At 33.8% G+C, this 19,821-nt stretch overlaps 2 protein-coding genes across 7 annotated transcripts in view; one reads left to right on the top strand and one right to left on the bottom strand.

Annotated features, from left to right (window-relative positions):
* The window catches only part of CREB1 (cAMP responsive element binding protein 1), a 39,702-nt gene that overhangs the window by 11,950 nt on the left and 7,931 nt on the right, over positions 1–19,821 (bottom strand). For 4 of the 5 annotated variants that reach the window (XR_003621813.2, XM_057551739.1, XM_057551740.1 and 1 more), the window contains 4 exons: positions 14,259–14,359; positions 9,976–10,118; positions 5,085–5,267; positions 3,026–3,176 (listed from right to left, as the gene is read on the bottom strand). Coding sequence is in view for 4 of the 5 variants with exons in the window: in XM_057551739.1 (XP_057407722.1) it covers positions 3,026–3,176; positions 5,085–5,267; positions 9,976–10,118; positions 14,259–14,359 (578 nt within the window). In the remaining variant the exon portion in view is untranslated. Of the gene's footprint in view, positions 1–3,025; positions 3,177–5,084; positions 5,268–9,975; positions 10,119–13,963; positions 14,093–14,258; positions 14,360–19,821 lie in introns of those variants that run through there. The other variant, XM_007167028.2, reaches the window with a different exon arrangement.
* METTL21A (methyltransferase 21A, HSPA lysine) overlaps positions 1–19,821 on the top strand; it is a 55,961-nt gene that overhangs the window by 28,316 nt on the left and 7,824 nt on the right. Inside the window, exon 4 of one of the 2 annotated variants that reach the window (XR_009009104.1) lies at positions 13,995–14,208. The exons of the other annotated variant lie outside the window; for it this stretch is intronic. The gene's annotated coding sequence lies outside the window, so the exon portion shown is untranslated. The remainder of the gene's footprint in view (positions 1–13,994; positions 14,209–19,821) is intronic. 2 annotated transcript variants of the gene reach the window in all.

Genomic DNA, 19,821 nt, shown 5'->3' with positions numbered 1-19,821 from the left:
GCAACACAAATTAATGTAACCATCTATACTTTCTTTTAGAACATTTACCACTTATCTTCATTTTTGAGTAAATGGCAATTTGAATGTTATAGAATTTGGGGAATCACAACTTTTTCTTATCAAGTTTAGAAGACAGGCTGTGTTTGAGGCACATAGGGACATTTATCCTCGTGAACATGTTCAGGAGGAGAGTGCTTCTCTAACTTTTCCACCTAAGTAACCATAATGGCAGAGGAAACTAAATATGGGAGCACAGTCCAAAGCAACTGCTGCTGGTGTGAATTATATCTTTAAGTTTACCTTAAAAATGTTTTTTCTCTCAAACTTTTGAGCCAAATAAATATTCAAGGAAAGCGTTCCATGTCTGCCTCTTGGTGCTACGTACCTCCAGCACACTGCCATGTGTTCTGGTCTGAGTGGCAGAGCAGGAGATGATGGTTGAATCTGACAGGTAGCAGGTGCACAGGCTTTGGTGGCAGAGCAAGGCTCATATCTCAGTTCTACCCATTTTTTAAAAGGTGTGACCTTTGGCAAAATATTTACCTTCTTTCTGAACCATATCTCCTCTGTAAAGTGGACATAAGCTTCTTTCTCATTGTGGGCAGAACTAATAAAATATGTAAAGAAACGAGGTATCATGTCCAGCACATACCGGGACCTAAATAAGTAATATCTCAAGGGAAAGGTCAAAGCCGGAATATATATAATTAGGTGGTATCAACATATAGGTGATGCCTGAAATACATAGGTATGGATGAAAGTTTCAAGGGAAATTTTGAAAAGTAGTCAGAAAACCAGGTGAGTAAGCCAAAGAAGAGTTTAGAGAAATGAGCAGTCAAAAGTGTCAAATACTCCCGGTAAAGGTAAAATTAAATGAAAAGAGAATACTAGATTTGCCAAATGGGAAGGCATCTGTACCTTTTTATAGACATTGGAGTGGTATGGTGGGCACAGAAGCCAGATTCTAGTGAATGGAAGTTGAAAAAGTAGAAGCAGCAGATATCTGGGAATAAAGGGAAAAGGAACTATACCAGAGTCAATGGGAAGCTTCCTTATAGTGAAATTAAATCCAAGCCAAAGTATTTTATTAAAGAGTTCACAGTAAGTCAGGTGGCTTCCCTGAATATCTCAGGCAAGCAGAGGTTGTTAGGAACTGTAGCTATGTGTTCCCTGTCCCCAGCTTGGTGTGTATGTGCCCAGTGTGTGTGTATTTGTGTGTGGGGGGGTGAGAATCATAAATCACACGAATAGAGGAAAAGGAAAATTTGGTATGCCTGTCAAATTAATGTGCTTTCATAAATGGGCAGCCCTCTATACACCAGAGCAGACAAGAAGCTGTAGTGCTGCCTCCTCACCCACTACAATTAAGCTGCTTCTTAAGTGATTTCTGTGTAAGGGGAAATGTTTCTGTTCCATAGAGCCAAACTACACAGACATAATCTGAAGTCCTTTGTTGCTTTCATAATCAAGAGATGTATTTCTTACCTGACTGCTCTGTTGTGTCTGCTGAGAACTGGTTTCTTTAGTAAATGCTGTTGTCTTAAACTTTATAACCTAGCCTTTACTTGAGACTTCTAATCAGACTTGCTTCTAATTTTCAAAAGGGTTACTTACACATTTCCTTACAAACAGTAAAAAAGTTTAAACACACAGTTTAATTTATACTTTAAAATACATTTAAACATGAACACAGCTTTTATGCTTCTGTTTATTATTGTAGCTTAAATACTTAAAATCACAGATTGATGGAGCACAAATGAAATAAGTTACTCAGCTTGTTTCCAACTCTTTTCCTAATAATCTGGAAAAAACTGTGCCGTTTCTGCCTAGGTGTAATTTACCAACATTCTATAACAGCTAGGAATATTTTAGGAATGAAAGAGGTTGATCTAAGCTGAAACATGAAATTGCACAAAAACAGACACTTCAACAGAGCACTGCAGTTACAAAGTGCTTTCAAAGGAATTATCTTATTTGACCCACATGTTTGACCCACAGAGCAACCCTCTGGGTGGAGCAACCTTCTGGGTGGGTAGTGGGATCCTGTTTTACAAAGGAGAAAACTGAGGTTTAGAAGGTTATGTTCTTCTAAAGTCACAGCAAAAGGGGTAGATCTAGGACTTGAATCCACATCCTCTAAGTTCAACCTCTATGTTTCTTTCACTTTATCATAGCATTTGAAGAATCTTGGGGTGAAAAGCAGTGGAGTATTTTCAGTTTCAAACTTTTAATATCTTTATTTTCATTTCCTTTGGTTTGTCTTAGGTCATTTCTATATCTTAAGCTAAATATTTAAATCCTAAGCTAAATAAATAAAAATACTAAGGTAAATATAAGTAAATAAAATTTTTTATTACGTTTTGTTGATGACAAAGCCATTTACAGCTATGAATTTACTTTATGGGAATAACTTTCCCACATTTAATAAATTTTCGATATGTAGCATTTTCATTGTTGAAGACTAGTTCTATTTTAAGATTTTTGTCAATAATAAGATATTCTCGGCATTAATCTATTTTTGAAGAATCTTTATTTAGGTGTTAAATTGTTATTATTTTGAGTAAAGATAATATGCATTAAAACTAAGACTGGCCATCATACATTTACCTTATTACAAATACATTTAATATAAATAAAACTTAACACTTAATTTTAATATATATATACATGAAACTCTTAATCTTAACAATACTACTCATGAAAAGAAACAATTTTTAAATAACCTAGTTAGTTGGTTGAAGCAATAGTGAAAATATAGCAAAGTTGTGCGTTAAATCTCCCATGGGGAAATTGCATGAAAGAAAACTACTCTATCATCAAAGATGGACCCATAATCCCATTAGCCATCTCATAAGTGCAGCTTATGACAAGCTAAATAAAGAAGTTTTAGCAAGATCCATCAATTTTACCAGAAAAATATCTCAATGCAAAGATCCTATTGTCAGCAGATGTTAAAGACACACATCTGGCAGAATCTGAAGATATGCCTGACCTACAACAGTATAAGTAAATGCAATGTATGTACCTGTTCTTCATGAGGCGAACCTCTCTCTTTCGTGCTGCTTCTTCAGCAGGCTGTGTAGGAAGTGCTGGGGAGGACGCCATAACAACTCCAGGGGCAATGGTGCTAGTGGGTGCTGTGCGAATCTGGTATGTTTGTACATCTCCAGAGGCAGCTGAAAAGAAAAATAGTGAGCATGGTGTAAGACACTGAAGCACTGTGACTTGGTAAAACTACATGTCAATCATCAATCTAAACATATATTTTGGATTAAAAGGAAAAAAAGGAACAGATGATTCTGACTAAAATGTTGAAAGAATCAGCACTCTTTGGGACATTACTCAGAAATAATTCCCAATTTAGTGTATTTTTTAGTATAGTCACTTGGATGAAAGAGGTCTTAACTTATGTCCGCTGGGTCTTATATTATCTTTCATTGGAATGTAGTTCTATTCTGTTGTTAACATGCTTACCAACCTCAAGTCTAAAAGGTATGTGGGGCACAGCTTGGATGATCTTCCTAGATAGAGTATAGTCCTCAATGTCTTCCTTTGATATTGGTAAATTCATATTAAAAAATTTCAAGTAGACTCTTGCCACGACATAAAAACGACCATGATTTTTCATAAAATAGCAAAATGGAAGAGAAAATAAAGCATAATGGTCAACTATTATAAATTCCTAACTGTAACAAAACAAAGTATGAAAAAGTGTACCATTTGATGCCAATTATATTACTTGTAAGCATTGTTTTAATGTAAATGATAATGGCTAAACAAATTGAAGTTTTACTTTTCTAACCAAATGATCCATCATTTGTGAAAAGAAAAAGTCTCTATTTGTCAAATCGCTTCTAAAAACAGCTTAATAATATGCCCTCCTAGGAATAAGAAACCTAACATTATCTGAGAGGTCTTTATAAAATCATCCATATTTGTTATTAATATCAATTAAAATGTGTAGTTTGAGTGGAAAAGATTTATATACTAAACATGTTACCATCTTCAAACTGACGTTCAGAATTCAAATTCACTGACATCCTGCTTTACAATTTTTGAGTACCTGCATGTAAAGTGAAAAGGTGTTTTACTCCCATTAATAAGCAAAATATTATCTTCTTCAAATATTATTTGTTTAGTAACAGAAAATATTCTGTAAATACATTAGGGCCCTTTAAATAAATTATGACTCTCTAGTTGGTGTTTTAGAATTATTCAAAATTAATCATCCATGGTGAAGGGGCACATCTGTCATTACCCAACAGAGGCAAAACATATTTTTAATAAAAATATTTTTAGAAACAGATTTATTAGTATTTCCTTAATATGCAAATTTTAAATGTGGCATAAATCATATTCTTAAAATATTCAAGTGAATTCAAAGAAAAATGGTCAACTCCCATCCATAAAGATTTCTGAAACAAATAGGAAGAAAACAAAAAAATTAAAACAAAACAAAACAAAACAGAAAAAAGCTATTTCTATAATTCACCATGGATTTAACTACTTTTGCTCATAGACCAGCAGACTTGCACACTGGTGTAAGATTTTTCAGAATATAATGCTATCCTTTGAAATAAAAAATGATGATCTTAGAAATGAAGACATAAATTTCTTTTGACTTAAAAGCAGAGGAACAGAATTTTGAACCTCCAAAGATTCTTATCAGTGATTTAGTACAACTTTTCATTTGACACATGAAAAAAAATGAGGCCCAGGGAGGCTGGGTCTTACTCAAGGTCACAAAGTGAATCTATATATATTTAGATTTAGAACCTAGCTTTTTTAACTCCTAATTTTATTGTCTTTCCCTCTAACCTACCTCATTTCTCCTATATCCAAATGTTAAAGGTGTTAAAGATAGATGTTATATTTTTAAAACTGAAAATAGTTGTTTTTATGCCATGACATTTTGGTCCAACTGGAATAATGGAAGAAGAGTTCATGGAAAACAGTATCTATAATGAAGAAAAATAAACTATATTTTAATAGTGCTTTGCAGTATCATACTTACTTTTTCTGAGTCTATAAAATTTTAACTTTTCAAAGAATTTACCACACCTGTGAATTCTGAATCCTCTTACCTTGAACAACAACTTGGTTGCTGGGCACTAAGATCTGCTGTCCATCAGTGGTCTGTGCATACTGCAGGATGGTAGTACCCGGCTGAGTGGCAGCTGCATTGGTCATGGTTAATGTCTGCAGGCCCTGTACCCCATCGGTACCATTGTTAGCCAGCTGTATTGCTCCTCCCTGGGTAATGGCAACTAAAACCCAATGGATTTTATTGTTACAAGTTTAATTAATACCATGTAAGTCTTATACACACACTAAATTCAAAGCAGAATAATTTGCAAGACATAATCTAGGAGAAATTATTACAGCAAATAACATCACCAAGAAGGATTTTGTATACTCAAGTAACTTTCTGCTCAGGAAACCTATATCCAATTTCAAGAATACAAATGTAGGGGCTTCCCTGGTGGCGCAGTGGTTGAGAATCTGCCTGCCAATGCAGGGGACACGGGTTCAAGCCCTGGTCTGGGAAGATCCCACATGCCGCGGAGCAACTAGGCCCGTGAGCCACAATTACTGAGCCTGCGCGTCTGGAGCCTGTGCTCCGCAACAAGAGAGGCCGCGATAGTGAGAGGCCCGCGCACCGCGATGAAGAGTGGCCCCCGCTTGCTGCAACTGGAGAAAGCCCTCGCACAGAAACGAAGACCCAACACAGCCATAAATAAATAAATAAATTAAAAAAAAAAAAAGTAACAGTCTTTAAAGATTATCTTAAAAAAAAAATACAAATGTACTCTATGAACCACATAATTTATAGTAATGTCAGTTAACAAATAAAAAATGAGAAAATATTAAATTCCACTTGAAGTTATTTGGTTCAGAAGAAGGACCACTCTGTGATCCACACTTCCTTTATTCTGGCATTAACTACATAATATTTTCCTTCTCTACATTCATGTACTTATTAGCACAGATATGGGCATGTAACAGGCACCCAATAAATGATTATTTAATTCATAGTTAATAAAGCAGTTCAGTAGTGCATTCTGTTCTCTAACTCAGCAATGCATAAAGTATAACAAAAGTCCACTCAATGAAACAACGGAAATGTCCTATGGTACTTAATTATCACAGACCTCTCATGGAGTTTAATATTAGAGCCCAAGATCATCATTTAGAAAAAAATATTTTACTGCTATTTCTAAGTTACCTATTCAAGCATTCTCATGAAGGATCCGTTGATTATTCACGAATTAATCATACTTGCCATTTATCTGTTACAAAGGAATCAACTTTGGCTCATACTAGTAGACATTTCACTTTATAAAAAACCTGAATTAACCTTTATGCTACAGTACATGGAAAAAGTTAATAAGATACTTTCCCTGTTACAGTTTAAGTTTTCCAGAAAGAGAAGGACTAAGAATCACAATATTACATATAAAATTGCATAATGGATTTTAACTAAGTCAACATGTCTGATTTGAGCATGTTACTTTTTGTCTGTTAGAAGGAAATTAGTTTGGGATCAACTGTCAGCTTGCTCTGGGTAACTAATATCCTGAGTCATCTATGTATGAAAAACTGGATTATTTACTGTTCAATCAAGAAATAATAACAGTTAATGGCTGTGATTTGGTTTAGTAAATAATACTTGTGGAAATTAAGATATTGGCATATACAATCCACCCACTTTAGCTAATCCCATAAATTTTACTTATCTTAGACAAAGAGAAAAAAAGGAATATGTAAAAACTATTCTGAGATTAATACTTCAGGATAACTTGAAAGAATCAGAAGGTTAACAGAATCAAACCACAATTTCTCAAATAGAGTTAATAAGCAAATTCCACTGTATTCAACGCACACAACTTTCTTCTTGACTACCTACCAATGAACTCAAGGTGGGAGGAAAGAAGGAAACTAGAAATCAGGAGATCTGGGTTCTAGTTCAAGTTCCATCACTAAACTGTTATTTGAATCTGTTATCTCTTCTGTAAAAATAAAAATATCTGGTTCTAGCCACTAAGTACAATTGTTATAAAAATCAAATGAGATCATGTATATAGGAAAGTACTCTGAAAAACTGAAGTCTGAGCCTATCAAACATTGTTTTTCTCTTAATATTTATTTATATACTTCATATTCCAAAAGGACTTAAGATAGCTTTCAGTAAAACTAAATTCATTAAAACAAGAAGAAAAAGATAGAAATCAAGTAACTGATGTTATCTTTAGGTGTATATAATGATTCTACCACAAAATCTAGAAGAAGGAAAAGAGTATAATTAAACAAACTCAGCTGAGATTTTGAGGAGCCAAAATGAAGAGGAAAACAGTTTTAGTTAGTGAAATAAAACATGTTTTTCTAACTAAGAATAAAATCTCTCAAACAAGACTTTATTATCAGGGACTGTGAACCAAGTAATGGACAAAACTAATAATAGTATTAGTTAAAAAAAAAAAACAAAACCAATTTATTGAAGGAGTATAAATTGGTGTAGCCACTGGGAAGGGTAATTGGGCAGGCTGGCTTGGCTTCAACAATTCCACTCTTTAGATGCTATCCCCACTGACAGGACAGGATACTATATATATAAAAGAATGTTCAGATAGCATTGTTTGAAACAGTAGAAATGTCCTAAATATTCATCAGTGTGTGTGATTTTTAAATAAATGTTATATTTATACAGTGAAACACAATGTAGCTATTAAAAGAAACTACATATATAACTATATATGCATATATTTGTCTATGGTATATAAATAATGTAGGTCTCACTTGTATAAAAATACATGACATGTGTATGTATAAACAGAATGAAAAAGAATGGAAGGTTATATACCAAACTCTAATGGGGAGGGATGGAAAGGGTTTTTACTTTTTATTAATACTATAAACCTCTACCATTTGAATTTTTTACAACCATATATTTCTTTTATAAGTTAAGAAACATATAAATATTGTATATGTAAGTGGTCATTATACTGATTCTTAATGACAATCAAGAACATAATGTTAAATCAGTTCCATCAAGGTCATATGTGCACATACAGAGAGAATAAAGGATAAAGATAATGTATAAAGCTTTTAAAATCTCAAAGTATTAACCTTTAAAACTAGCAACTGTCAGTTGCCAAATTAAACATCTATTTTTCTCAGCTTCACCTCCCTCAACTTCACGTCCCTATTTGAGATTTTGATATGCCTCTTTCCTAAAGAGCATGCTTTCTATTTCTAGTTCAAGTGAGAATTGCTGTGGTGAGTGAATCTCTGTTCCTAACAGTATGCTGTATCCCTCAAGCGTGCTGAAGTTGGAGAAAAAAAAAGTTCATTTATCAAGGTCTTAGAACACACACCTTGAATAACTCAAATTATTTGGATATAAGGCTAAAAAATAGACACACACATATATAGATAGTATCTATTTCTGCCAACAAAGAACTTAAGAAGGAAAAGAATGAGTGAACTCTAATGAGCTTACAGAATGGACAAGAAGCTCAGCCAGAAATGCCTGCCTTCTACTTACTGTTACAAGTTTCAGCTTTGGTTGAGCTAAAAAGTCTGCTACTGGGGCTTCCCTGGTGGCGCAGTGGTTGAGAATCTGCCTGCCAATGCAGGGGACACGGGTTCGAGCCCTGGTCTGGGAAGATCCCACATGCCACAGAGCAACTAGGCCCGTGCGCCACAATTACTGAGCCTGCGAGTCTGGAGCCTGTGCTCCGCAACAAGAGAGGCCACGATAATGAGGCCCACACACCGCGATGAAGACTGGCCGCCACTTGCCACAACTAGAGAAAGCCCTCGCACAGAAACGAAGACCCAACACAGCCATAAATAAATAAATAAATAAATAAACAAAAATTAAAAAAAAAAATAAAATAAAATCTGACTTAAAAAAAAAAAAAAAAAAGTCTGCTACTTGTTTTTAATTCAGTTGGAATGCAATTAGTTATGCAAACCAAGGCTGACCTGTAACTGGAAAACTATGAACTTGGGAGTCAAACTTTTATACATATTTCTGACACAGACTACCCCAGGGCATTAGAAAACCAATGCAGCAAGAGTTTCAATGTGTACATTTAATTTGTAATTAAGGAAGAGAGGGAGGAAAACTATATAATGGGTAGCACTGGATTTAATGAACAAAAATCAAAATGAAGACATCAATGTGTGAGGCACTTTGGGAGGCAAAAAGATATTGGGAAAAGAGAGGAAAAAGGTACCATTCACACAAATGCCTTTGATCAAACAAAAGCAGAACTCAAAAGTTCTTTATAACAGATTTAGGTGAAAGATAAGAAGAGAGACCTAAGTGTCAGAGACATCAGAGAAATGGAAACTTTGATGATTTTGCAAAAGAAATCTTTGCTTTCTGTGCGACAAAAAGCAAAGTGCCCTCTTAATTTCAGCAGTCCTTATGCTCACATTATTATAATTCACTACACTACCTTTTATCTTAAAAGGAATAATAATTAAATGTGCTGGTAGACTGCAACCAAGCCTCTCCACCCCACTGTGAAACATTAATATGATTTAAAAATGCTACTTTTAGAAGGAAAGATGAATTATTAAAATAGATGAATAATGAGACCATTTTTGGCCTTAAACATAAACAAAGAATGATTATCTGAAAAACTCATGTTTTCTATTAACATCATATGCTATATGAGGACTGAAATATAGAGTTTTAAGCAGTGGTTTGAAAAACTTGTAAGACTCTCCATGCATCTGCACAAAACAAAGGGCCATTTAAAGGTCTTACATACCTGAGCAATCCTAACTAAACCCTGAAGGAAAGAAAATACTTCTGTTACAAAACTTTGCATATAAGTAAAGGTAATATAATAATGACAACCGAGATTTAGAAAAAAGCTGGCGCTTATAAGATTACTTTAAGGAAAATGCAGTCATTAGTTTTTCATCGCATTTTCCAAAACAGAAATTTCTATTACTCACTATACTGTCCACTGCTAGTTTGGTAAATCGGAGTTGGCACCGTTACAGTGGTGATGGCAGGTGCTGAAGTCTCCTCTTCAGACTTCTCTTCTTCAATCCTTGGCACTCCTGGTGCATCAGAAGATAAGTCATTCAAAATTTTCCTAGAAAAATAGAGAACTATATCAATTAAAATAAAAGTAACATTTACTGGCTAAATACAAAGAAGAGGAAAAGATCAGAAAACTGGCAGAAAGCTGACAGTGCTTAAGAGAGAATTTTAAAATTTTACAGTTTAAAATTTACAATAATAAACAATAAAATTTGCAACAATAAACTAAAAATGGATCGGGGATGCACATGTCAAAACCGTACGAGGACTAGAAAAAACACAGATGCATTTCTCATTAAAATGAACATAAAGAAAGACTATGATTCAAAATCCAGTTGCAACTAAAGAAGAGATTAATAAAATTGACTACAGGAAAAAAACCCTTTTTTATGGCAAAGAACACCCAAAATAAAGTCAAAGATGATCAAAAATACTAGGAGAAAATGTTCACATATATTACAGATAAAGGTCCAATATCCCTAACATACAAATAACTCTTGAAAACTGAGGGGGAAAAAAAGACCAAAAACCTGATTTTTAACTTCTCAACTCTCAGATTGGTAAAAATTAAAAAAAGTATAACAATGTATTCTGTTAGTGAAGTTGTGAGAAAATACATGCTCTTGTACATTGCTGTTAGAAGTATAAAACTGGCACAACCCTTATGGAGGGAATTTGGGAAACCAAATGTGTTTACACAGCAATCTTACTTCCAGGAATTTACCCTTAAAATATACTTCCAACAGTACAAAATAAATATGCATAGGATTAATCATGGCAGCATCGACTGCAACTGCAAAAGACTAGAAACAATCTCCATGCTCACATATAGGAGAATGGTTGAATAAACTATGGCTCATCCAAATAATGGATATAGCATGGTACCTTTTGTATACGAATGAAGGTGAAATAAGAAAATAAGAAAATATTCGTGTATCTGTTCATCTGCTCAAGAAACAAAGGAAGGATAAACTAGATGGAGTTCAATTTGATTAGTTATCTACTGGGGGTGGGTGGGAAAGAAGTAAAAAAGGATGGGTGGAGGGACACTTCTGACTGTGTGTGTGTGTGTGTGTGTGTATGTACAATTCTGACTTTTGGAACCATGTTAATGTTTTACATATTCAAAGAAAAATTAATTATTAACAAGGATGGGGGAAGAATTCTAAAATGGAAAACAAACAAAAACAAATGAATCTTACCACATTTCAAATGAATAACATAATCACAGAAGAGGGGAAAAAAATACTAACCCAAGTAGTTTTTAAAATCTTAAATTTCTAACAAACCAGTTTGAAACTTAGCCTTAACCGTCTACCAAAAATTTCCCCCTTATGTAGTTACTGTAACAAATTACATCTTCATGCCTTGTGTGTTCATTAACAGATTTATAATTATTGTTTTATGCACTGGCTTTCAAATCATGGGAGAAAAAGAGGAGTTACAAAGTAAAACTATAATAATACTGGCTTTTTATATATTTATGTACGTAATTACCTTTATTGGTACTGTAGAAAATATTCTTACAGTTGTTTTTTTTAAAAAATAATTCCTCTGATTATATTTCTCATTTGTAAGATTTCTTACTCATTCTTTTCCACATCTGCCTGTTCTTATTTAGTAAAGTTCTATTTTTACTGTAAGGATGGTTTTCTCTTCTCTCTTTGCAAACAAGACACAAAACTACTTTAAACAGCTTGGGAACTGACAGCTGGTCAACATATCATGATTTGGGTATCACTGTTCTAGAACACTTGTTTTTCAAACTTCAGTATACAAAAGAAGCTCTTGAAGAGCATGTTAAAACACAGACAGATTCCTGGGTCCCCTCCCTAGAGATCCTAATTCATTAGGTATGGGGTAAGGGCCTGAGAATTTGCATTTCTAACCAGATGCTGATTTACCAGTCTGGGCTGTGGACCATATTTTGAGTAGTATTGGTCTTTAGAGCAATGTTTTTCAAACTCAAGTCATAACCCCTATGTGGGCCATGAAAACAATTAAGCGTGTTGCAACCAACATAAACAAATAAAAAATAGCTAAGCATCACACATGATAAGGATGAGTATTGCTTTGTATTAACTTTTGCTTCAGATCCCTATATGTGGGTATATACGTGTGTGTATACATACACACCTATATATAATGAAGAAAGAGAGAACTGTAAAGATACATTCCTTATTGTGGTTTTAAAAAAGTTTAAAAGCTACTTTTCTAGACCTACAAATAAATCTACTTCTCTTCTGCACGAATCCAGCAATCATTCTCAGTCTTTTTTTCCAGTTTTTCAAATTCTTGCTCCAGACCATCTTGGACATTCTCCGCTTAAGAGAGAAAGTTCACTTTCTCTTAAAGTGTATTCCAAATGTGGTCTGAGCAGTGGGATTAATTCCCTCCCTTAATCTAGACACTAGGTTTTTTTTTTTTTTTTTTAAACCAACATAGTCTTACAGTGTATTGGCTTTCTTGGCAACCACATCTAATCAATGATAATTAAAAGAGCATAATTACATTTTTTAGATGAATTCTTAATCCAGAAGCCTATACTTGAATAATCGATTTTATTTTAAACTCAAGCTCAGAAATTTTACAGTTATCACCAACATTTTATCCTATTTGTTTCGATCTATTTCCCTTGGCTGCTATGATCTTTCAAGGTTCTTATTCTACCACCTATTAGGGTATTTAGCCCTTTAGTTTCTGTCATTTGCAAATCTGATAAGCATGGCTTCTCTGTTTTCAGCTAAATTGCTGGTAAAAATACCGATCCAGATGAGAGCAAGTGAGAACCCTTCAAGGATTTCCTCTGAGTAAAAACTGATCTCTATAAAGCTGGGCTGTTCCAATAAAAAGTGTGTATTATTTAATTCCCATTTCTCCAACTTCACAAAAACATACTAAGAATTTTGTTAAAGATCTTGTTATAATCAAGACATAGAGGCTAGGTTTCAAGAGTTCATAAACCAAAAGCAAAATAATGGTATACTCCACTATGGAGGTTTGATTATAAGGGAAGATATCATCATCTTTCATAAAAGTAATGCTTTCCCTACACATGTGTGGTCTCAGGCATCTTTTATTTGATTCGTAACTGAAGTGCTATATATAATGATTTTTGCTGGGATATACACTATAAGCCAATTAAGGCAAATAAAAGATTTTTTTTCAACATAAAACTCATATAAGGTCTACAGCTAAGATTTGCCTAGAATTTATATATAGAGAAGCCATGGAGCTTGTTTCTTAGTACCAGGTTGAATTTGCTTCAGGATCAAATGTCTTATATACTAACATGAGATATATTTCGAAGTTCAAAGATAAAACTAGCTATATTTTGAAAAAATTATGAGTATAAATAAATGTAACACATACTTGGTAACACAGAATTTCTTAAGACCTCAAAGTCAATTTATTGGTATTCATTTAGGGTCCTTAATTTATTTGTGAGGATAGAGAAAAGGACTAGCTTAGCAGCCAAGAAAGTGGAAAAAAAAATTTTCAACATCCCTTTGAAAAACAGAAATATATATAAATAGAAATAATTTAGGCTAAAGCAGGGAAGAACAGGTTTGACGTTTATTAAACTCTGAAGTAAGCTTATGAAGATTTGTGGAATTGCTCTTCCTGGAGATATTTAATATGGAGCCAATTTCTATGTAGTATTAAGAAACAGTTTTGGTCCATCTTGGAGGCAAGGCATGAATTTACACAACTTTCGTAGCTCAACACAAAACTACAGTAAGGTGCCCCTAAAATTAGGGAACATCAGCAAACATCACCCTGAACAACTATTAAATTAACAAGCAGCTATCATGCTAAGTACCACGGCATAAGAAATGTGTTGTGAAGTAGGTAGTGTAGTCTCAGAATTGACATATAGCTAGAAAATGCTATAACCTTATCAAACGTATTCCAATCTTTTTAACAGAAAAGCAGCAGCCAGCAAAGTCTACAAAAACAGAAGAAAAAAAAAAATCAGTGTTTATCCAGGACTGTTCAGAGTAAGAAGTGCTCTTATTCTGTACAGTAAGCTTCAACTTATTTGAGAGAAGCAACTCAAGATGAAGAGAAGTACTCTGTATGGTCCTGAATCCAGCAGCTCATCGGCCTTCCGATATCTCTTCATCTGCAACTACACAAGGGTACCTTTATACTTTTGACTCTAAGTTCTTTTAACTATTAAATTCCATACCTGTAGGAAGGCCTCCTTGAAAGAATTTCTCTTCGTTTTTGGGAATCGGTTACACTATCCACTGACTCCTGTGAATCTTCACTTTCTGCAATAGTTGAAATCTGAAAATAAAGAAGAACTTTATCTTGATAATCAAATTTAGTTCCCATAAAACTTTTATGAATTTTAAGAAAAAGTGAAATACAAAAGGATATATATAAACCTTATACATGCTTCAGTAGAAAAAAAATCAGTTTTTATGGGAGACAACCATACCATCCCTTTCCTCTCCCCTTTACTCATCCTACAGAAGTCAGAGGACCTAAAATTTTTTTGTCAAAACCAAACTTTTGACAAAATTTTTTTGTCAAAACCAGCCTAATCTCTTTCAGGACTTCTTGTAATCAACCCTGAATGTATCAATATTACTTGTCAGTTGTTTTCTTACAGTTGTAAGAACAAAACTACCAAGTAAAATAAAGTTTCTGACATGAAAGAAAGAATAAACGACTAAATATTTGGCCATTAAGTCTAGTGACTATACAAATATTTTCCTTTAACTGCTGGGTAAATAGTTTTGAATATATTTACAATTGTACAAGTAAGATCGGTGATCCTTCAACTGTGTTCCAGATGGTTGTTTCTAGCAATTTTGGAAGAAGCCCTCTGCTGCATATAGACATGTTTCAAAGTTGACATTCTACAATTTTTATTAAGCAAAACTTCAAGGTAAAGAACTGTGCATTTCTGGAAAGTATCCTTGGATTGAGAAGTAATAAAGATAAGTTGAATACAGATTTTACATGGGATAATAACAGCAACTAGCATTTATTGAGAACTTACTATGTGCCAGGTGCTATGCTAAAGCATATACATATATTACATTACTTAGTACTCACTAATACTTACAGTAACTTTAGGTGCTAGATAAGTACAATTATTATGTCCACTTTACAGATGGAAGAACTGAGGCACAAAGAGTTTAAGTAACTCACCCAAGTCACAAAGCTACGAAGTAGTGGAGCCACTGTCACACTTGCCATATCAATTTTAGACATCCTTACCAGCATCAAAATCTTGTTGGTTCCAATCTCAAACCAGTTTTGTCAGAAGCAGCAACCCAGGAGCGTCTTTAGACCATTTTTAGATTAGAAGTTCACTCATCTAGGCAAGCTTGTCTGTCAAATTTATCCTGCCAAGTTTCTCTAGTCTAATTAGCAGGAGCCTCCTACTCTTTCCTGAACTAGGTGAGCATGATGCTGTCAGAGTGAGAATTAGATTTAGCCAAGGCAAAAGGGTCTGTGTAGGTTAGCTCCCCCAACAAAATTTATGGCAATGGCAATAAGAATGAACACACTTAGAGGAACTTGAGAAATCAAGTATGTAGTCTGAGCCTAAGGGTTCTGGACAGCAGGTACTCATTTTCACAGAGCTTTGTGATAGACACTCACTTTAAAATGAAATTTGCTAAATCTAGTAATGCTTTACAAAATATATCTATAATAAAGTAATGTATGTGCCCCTCCTAACACTTTAAAGCGTAAGCGGTATAGTCTTATAGACCTAAAAATTAACAGGTAACACTGAATGAATCCAGAAATGACAGATAAAAAGATGGACAAGGCTGAATTTAGTCTGTGATTCTCTGTAGAGTAATAATGCTATAGTTACTGCCAAAGGAGCACCCAGAACAATTTCCTACTAATCTGTAGCTGCTGTTAACTAGCCCACTCAGCATAGTCTCTGCACAGACTTTCTCATAGATGTAGAGTGATGAGTTGTGAAACAGCCTTAGCAGAGAGTCAGAATTTCGAGGAATAACAGGAAGACTGAACTCAAAGTGGATAGTATCCTGACAAGTGTTTACCCTCGTTAATGCTTCTCAGAACCTTAGTTTCTCTATTGTTCTTTCTGCCTTTTTTTGCTTAACCCTCATTCTTACAACCTTCTTTTAAGGATACATAATGACTTAGGCACACTCTCCCAAGTTGAAAGTCATTAAAACAACAATTTTAAAACATGCTACATAAACCACCCATAGGACAATTTTGAAATGAAATAAATTATCATTGCTTATTAAATATATGGCCCTTAATTTTTCCCCCAAACTCAATGGATCTATTGCTCCCAGTAGAACAAAAAGCCCCCCATTCCTCTGATCTGAAAGAATTTGTCAATTCATACAAAAGGAATTAACTTATCACTCTGTCGTGACTGCAACTTAAAAAAAATTGAAGTATGATTGTTGTACAATATTATATAAGTTACAGGTGCACAGTACAGTGAGTCGCAGTTTTTAAAGGCTATATTCCACTTACAGTTATTATAAAATGTTGGCTATATTCCCTGTGTTGTACAATATATTCTTGTAGCTTATTTTATACGTAATAGTTTGTACCTCTTAGTCCCCTACTTCTATATTGCCCCTCCCTGCAGGTAACCACCAGTTTGTTCTCTATATCTGTGCGTCTTTTTCTTTTTTGTTATATTCACTAGTTTCTTGTATTATTAAGATTCCACATATAAGTGATATGTACTGCAACGTTTTAAATGTAAAGGGAATTCAGAACTATTCAATACTACATAATGAATGTAACATTTCCTCTTTGGGGGAATACTATCCAGAGAGAACTTCGAATTAGGAAGTCAACTCCTATGGACTATCTACCAAAAAGCAAAAACACCCCAACCCCACCCCTCCAAAACCAAAAACAAATGAAAAAACAAAAAAACCCCAAACCACTGAACCCACATTTCTAAGACCATTAAAAATCATGTCAAAAATCCTTTGATAATAAATAGTTTAATATATATTTAATAGGTTATTAAAAATAACCACATGAAAAATTATACCCCAATTGTAAGTATCACAGTCTACCATCACATTTCAATGATAGAGCCCCTTCCTCTGGTCCTCACCTCCTGTCGTCTCTTATTAACCCCTTCCTGAGCTCCTTAAATAGGTCTTTAACCATGGCCACTTATATGTTAAGAAATTTTCAAAAAGCCAAACCACCACCTGTACATGTAAAGTTTTAGATCTGTATTTCTCTACTTTCTCTTAGTTTGTTAAAAACCCGTATCTCCTATTTATAAGGGGGGGGAAAAAGTCCTATTCTGATGCTATTTGAAATTTCAAAATAAAATATACAGTGACTAGAACAAAATTTAAAAAATGGTTGTATTAGATGTTTTCTCAAACTATACATGGTCCCCTGGAAACTTAAGCACTTTTCTTGGGTAGAGTTCAGACTCAGGTTTAGGTACAGTTTTTTACTTACTGGATGAAGCAGTTTAATAAAAATCTAGAGCAATAATCTCCAAACTCTTTTGATCTGCAGATCTCCCTTATAAATAAGAAAATTTTATATAAGCATATATATTTATTTGCAAGTTTTAAGTGTTACCTATATCATAAAACAAATTAATTTTTAAAGAGTTAGGATAAGTATAAATATTAAAATACATCTGTAAATTTCTTAAAGATAACTCATTTAATATTTCATAACAGTGAGAATGATGTGCTTTAATATGATTAATTAAAAATCATTTAATATTTTATAACAGTGACTCAAAAATCTGATTCTAAGCTTGGACTTTCTGAAATGTGATTTAACATCTGCTATTGTTTAAAACAATCATTTTCCATTTTCATCTATCAATTACACAAACTTTTGATGAGATTTACTAGTATATTTTCATCTCCCTGGCTCTTGGTCAGTTATTATACGCTAATAAAAGGTTTTATATTTTAACAAATAAGTTCAACACCTACTGAACTCTAGAAGACTTCTGAATAGTTTAGAAACTCTATTTCCAGAGTTTTGAAAGTATACAGATTTGAGTTTTTAGGTGACAAATTTACACTGTTTGCAGGTTAAAAAAAAAAAAAAAGTATGGGAACATTTCCAAACTTCTATATTCAAAATGCTCTGTCCACAGCACAAGTTTCTTTCAAAATGCAGTTATTCTCTCATGCATTGTTAAAATGCCACTTTCTCTCAGAAAGGATAGTTGAAAGGAATTTGTTTTTTTCAAAAATATCTGTTAGGTAACATACCCCTTGCAAGTCATCCCTTGCTTGCCATTGTTAAAAAGATCGGAAACTTTGGAATACTTGTCTTATGTAAAAAGCAAACAAGTAACTCATCCTTATGTTAAGCAACTCAAGTACTTTGCTATGTGATAACCACTGAATCTCTATCTTGCACAAAAGATTTTTATTGTTGTTCCCATCACAGCATGAAGTACTGTAAAGACTGTATCAGAAAGTTCATCTCCAACCGCTATCCCTCTTGCTCACTCTATTCAGGCCACTTCTTCTTGCTATTCTTTGGTACATAAAGCATACTCTCACTTCTGAGCCTTTGGACTTGCTTTTATTATTTGTATGGCTTAGCCTCCTTCTCTAGTTTCTAGTTTCACTGCTCATCGTGTTCCCTGACCACCCTACATAAAATAAAACACCCTTCCCTCTACATCATTCTCTATCCCTTTCTCCTGCTTTAATCATTTTCCCAGCACTTAATCCTCACCTGACACATTTTATTTTTTCATTGTCTCTCTTCGCTCAAATGTGATCTTCATGAGAATAGAGAAGTATTATTTGTTCACTGCTGTCTTTCATAGCACCTAGAACAGTGACTGGCACATAGCATGTGATCAATAAAAATTTACTGAAGAAATGAATGTATTAAAAATGCATCCAAAACTAACAAATGAAAAGTGAGGATGCCACTGTTAACTTCTATGCATCTGTGTGACTCCCATTATTTTTGTGGGAATTCTTACATAATCTTTGAGATTTGATGTATACATATACATAAGGATAATGTTAGGGCACCAATGTCAAGCCATACATGAAATATTAGTACAGTTTAGTTTCTAATACTCTGAGATGAAAAAAGATAAACAGAAGTCTTATTCTCACATCAAGAGAAATGTACCTTGTATATTTTGGAAATGCTGTTCTATAATACTAATATTCTCCCATCGAGAAGTTTGAGGAATCACTTCTCTCCTTGTTTGATCACCTCTTCTGATATAAACCACTTCCTACTTATTAATGCTAATCACTGTTAACCAGCTGACATGACCACTAAAGTTTAATAGCTTCTCCATAGTTTAGGGCGTTTAAAGAAAAAAATACTGTTTATGTTTCTGTTTGTAGAATTCAGGCTTTTAATTATAAGCACAGCTCACTTTGATGGAAAAATGTATTTTTGAAAAGATGAATACACATTTCTATAAAGTTAATGGTCATATAACCCCAAGTCCAAATTATTATTATTATTCTTACCACAAAGTAAAGATTAAAGTTAAGAATATAATCAACAATTAAGCATCATATATTAAAACCAGTGTTTGTAATCTTAGCAAATTTTGTGATAATTTTTGTGTGTTCTTTATAGAAAGACCACCCACTGTAAGTGAAAAAGAAAAAGTAAAGGTTAATGTGAGGTCTGGAATCTAGGTCTCCCGACTAGCAGGTCAGGTTCTATTCCACTATTATCAAGAGGAAGATAAGAGCAGGGAATTAGTAATGACATACACAGTATGAACAACAGTTAGGCAGCATTCAATG

The sequence above is a fragment of the Balaenoptera acutorostrata genome, chromosome 8 (genome assembly GCF_949987535.1).
Source record: "Balaenoptera acutorostrata chromosome 8, mBalAcu1.1, whole genome shotgun sequence".
Classification (NCBI taxonomy): Eukaryota; Metazoa; Chordata; class Mammalia; order Artiodactyla; family Balaenopteridae; genus Balaenoptera; species Balaenoptera acutorostrata.
The sequence above is the reverse complement of the archived record's forward strand: the minus strand, read 5'-3'. Positions and strand labels throughout refer to the sequence as shown.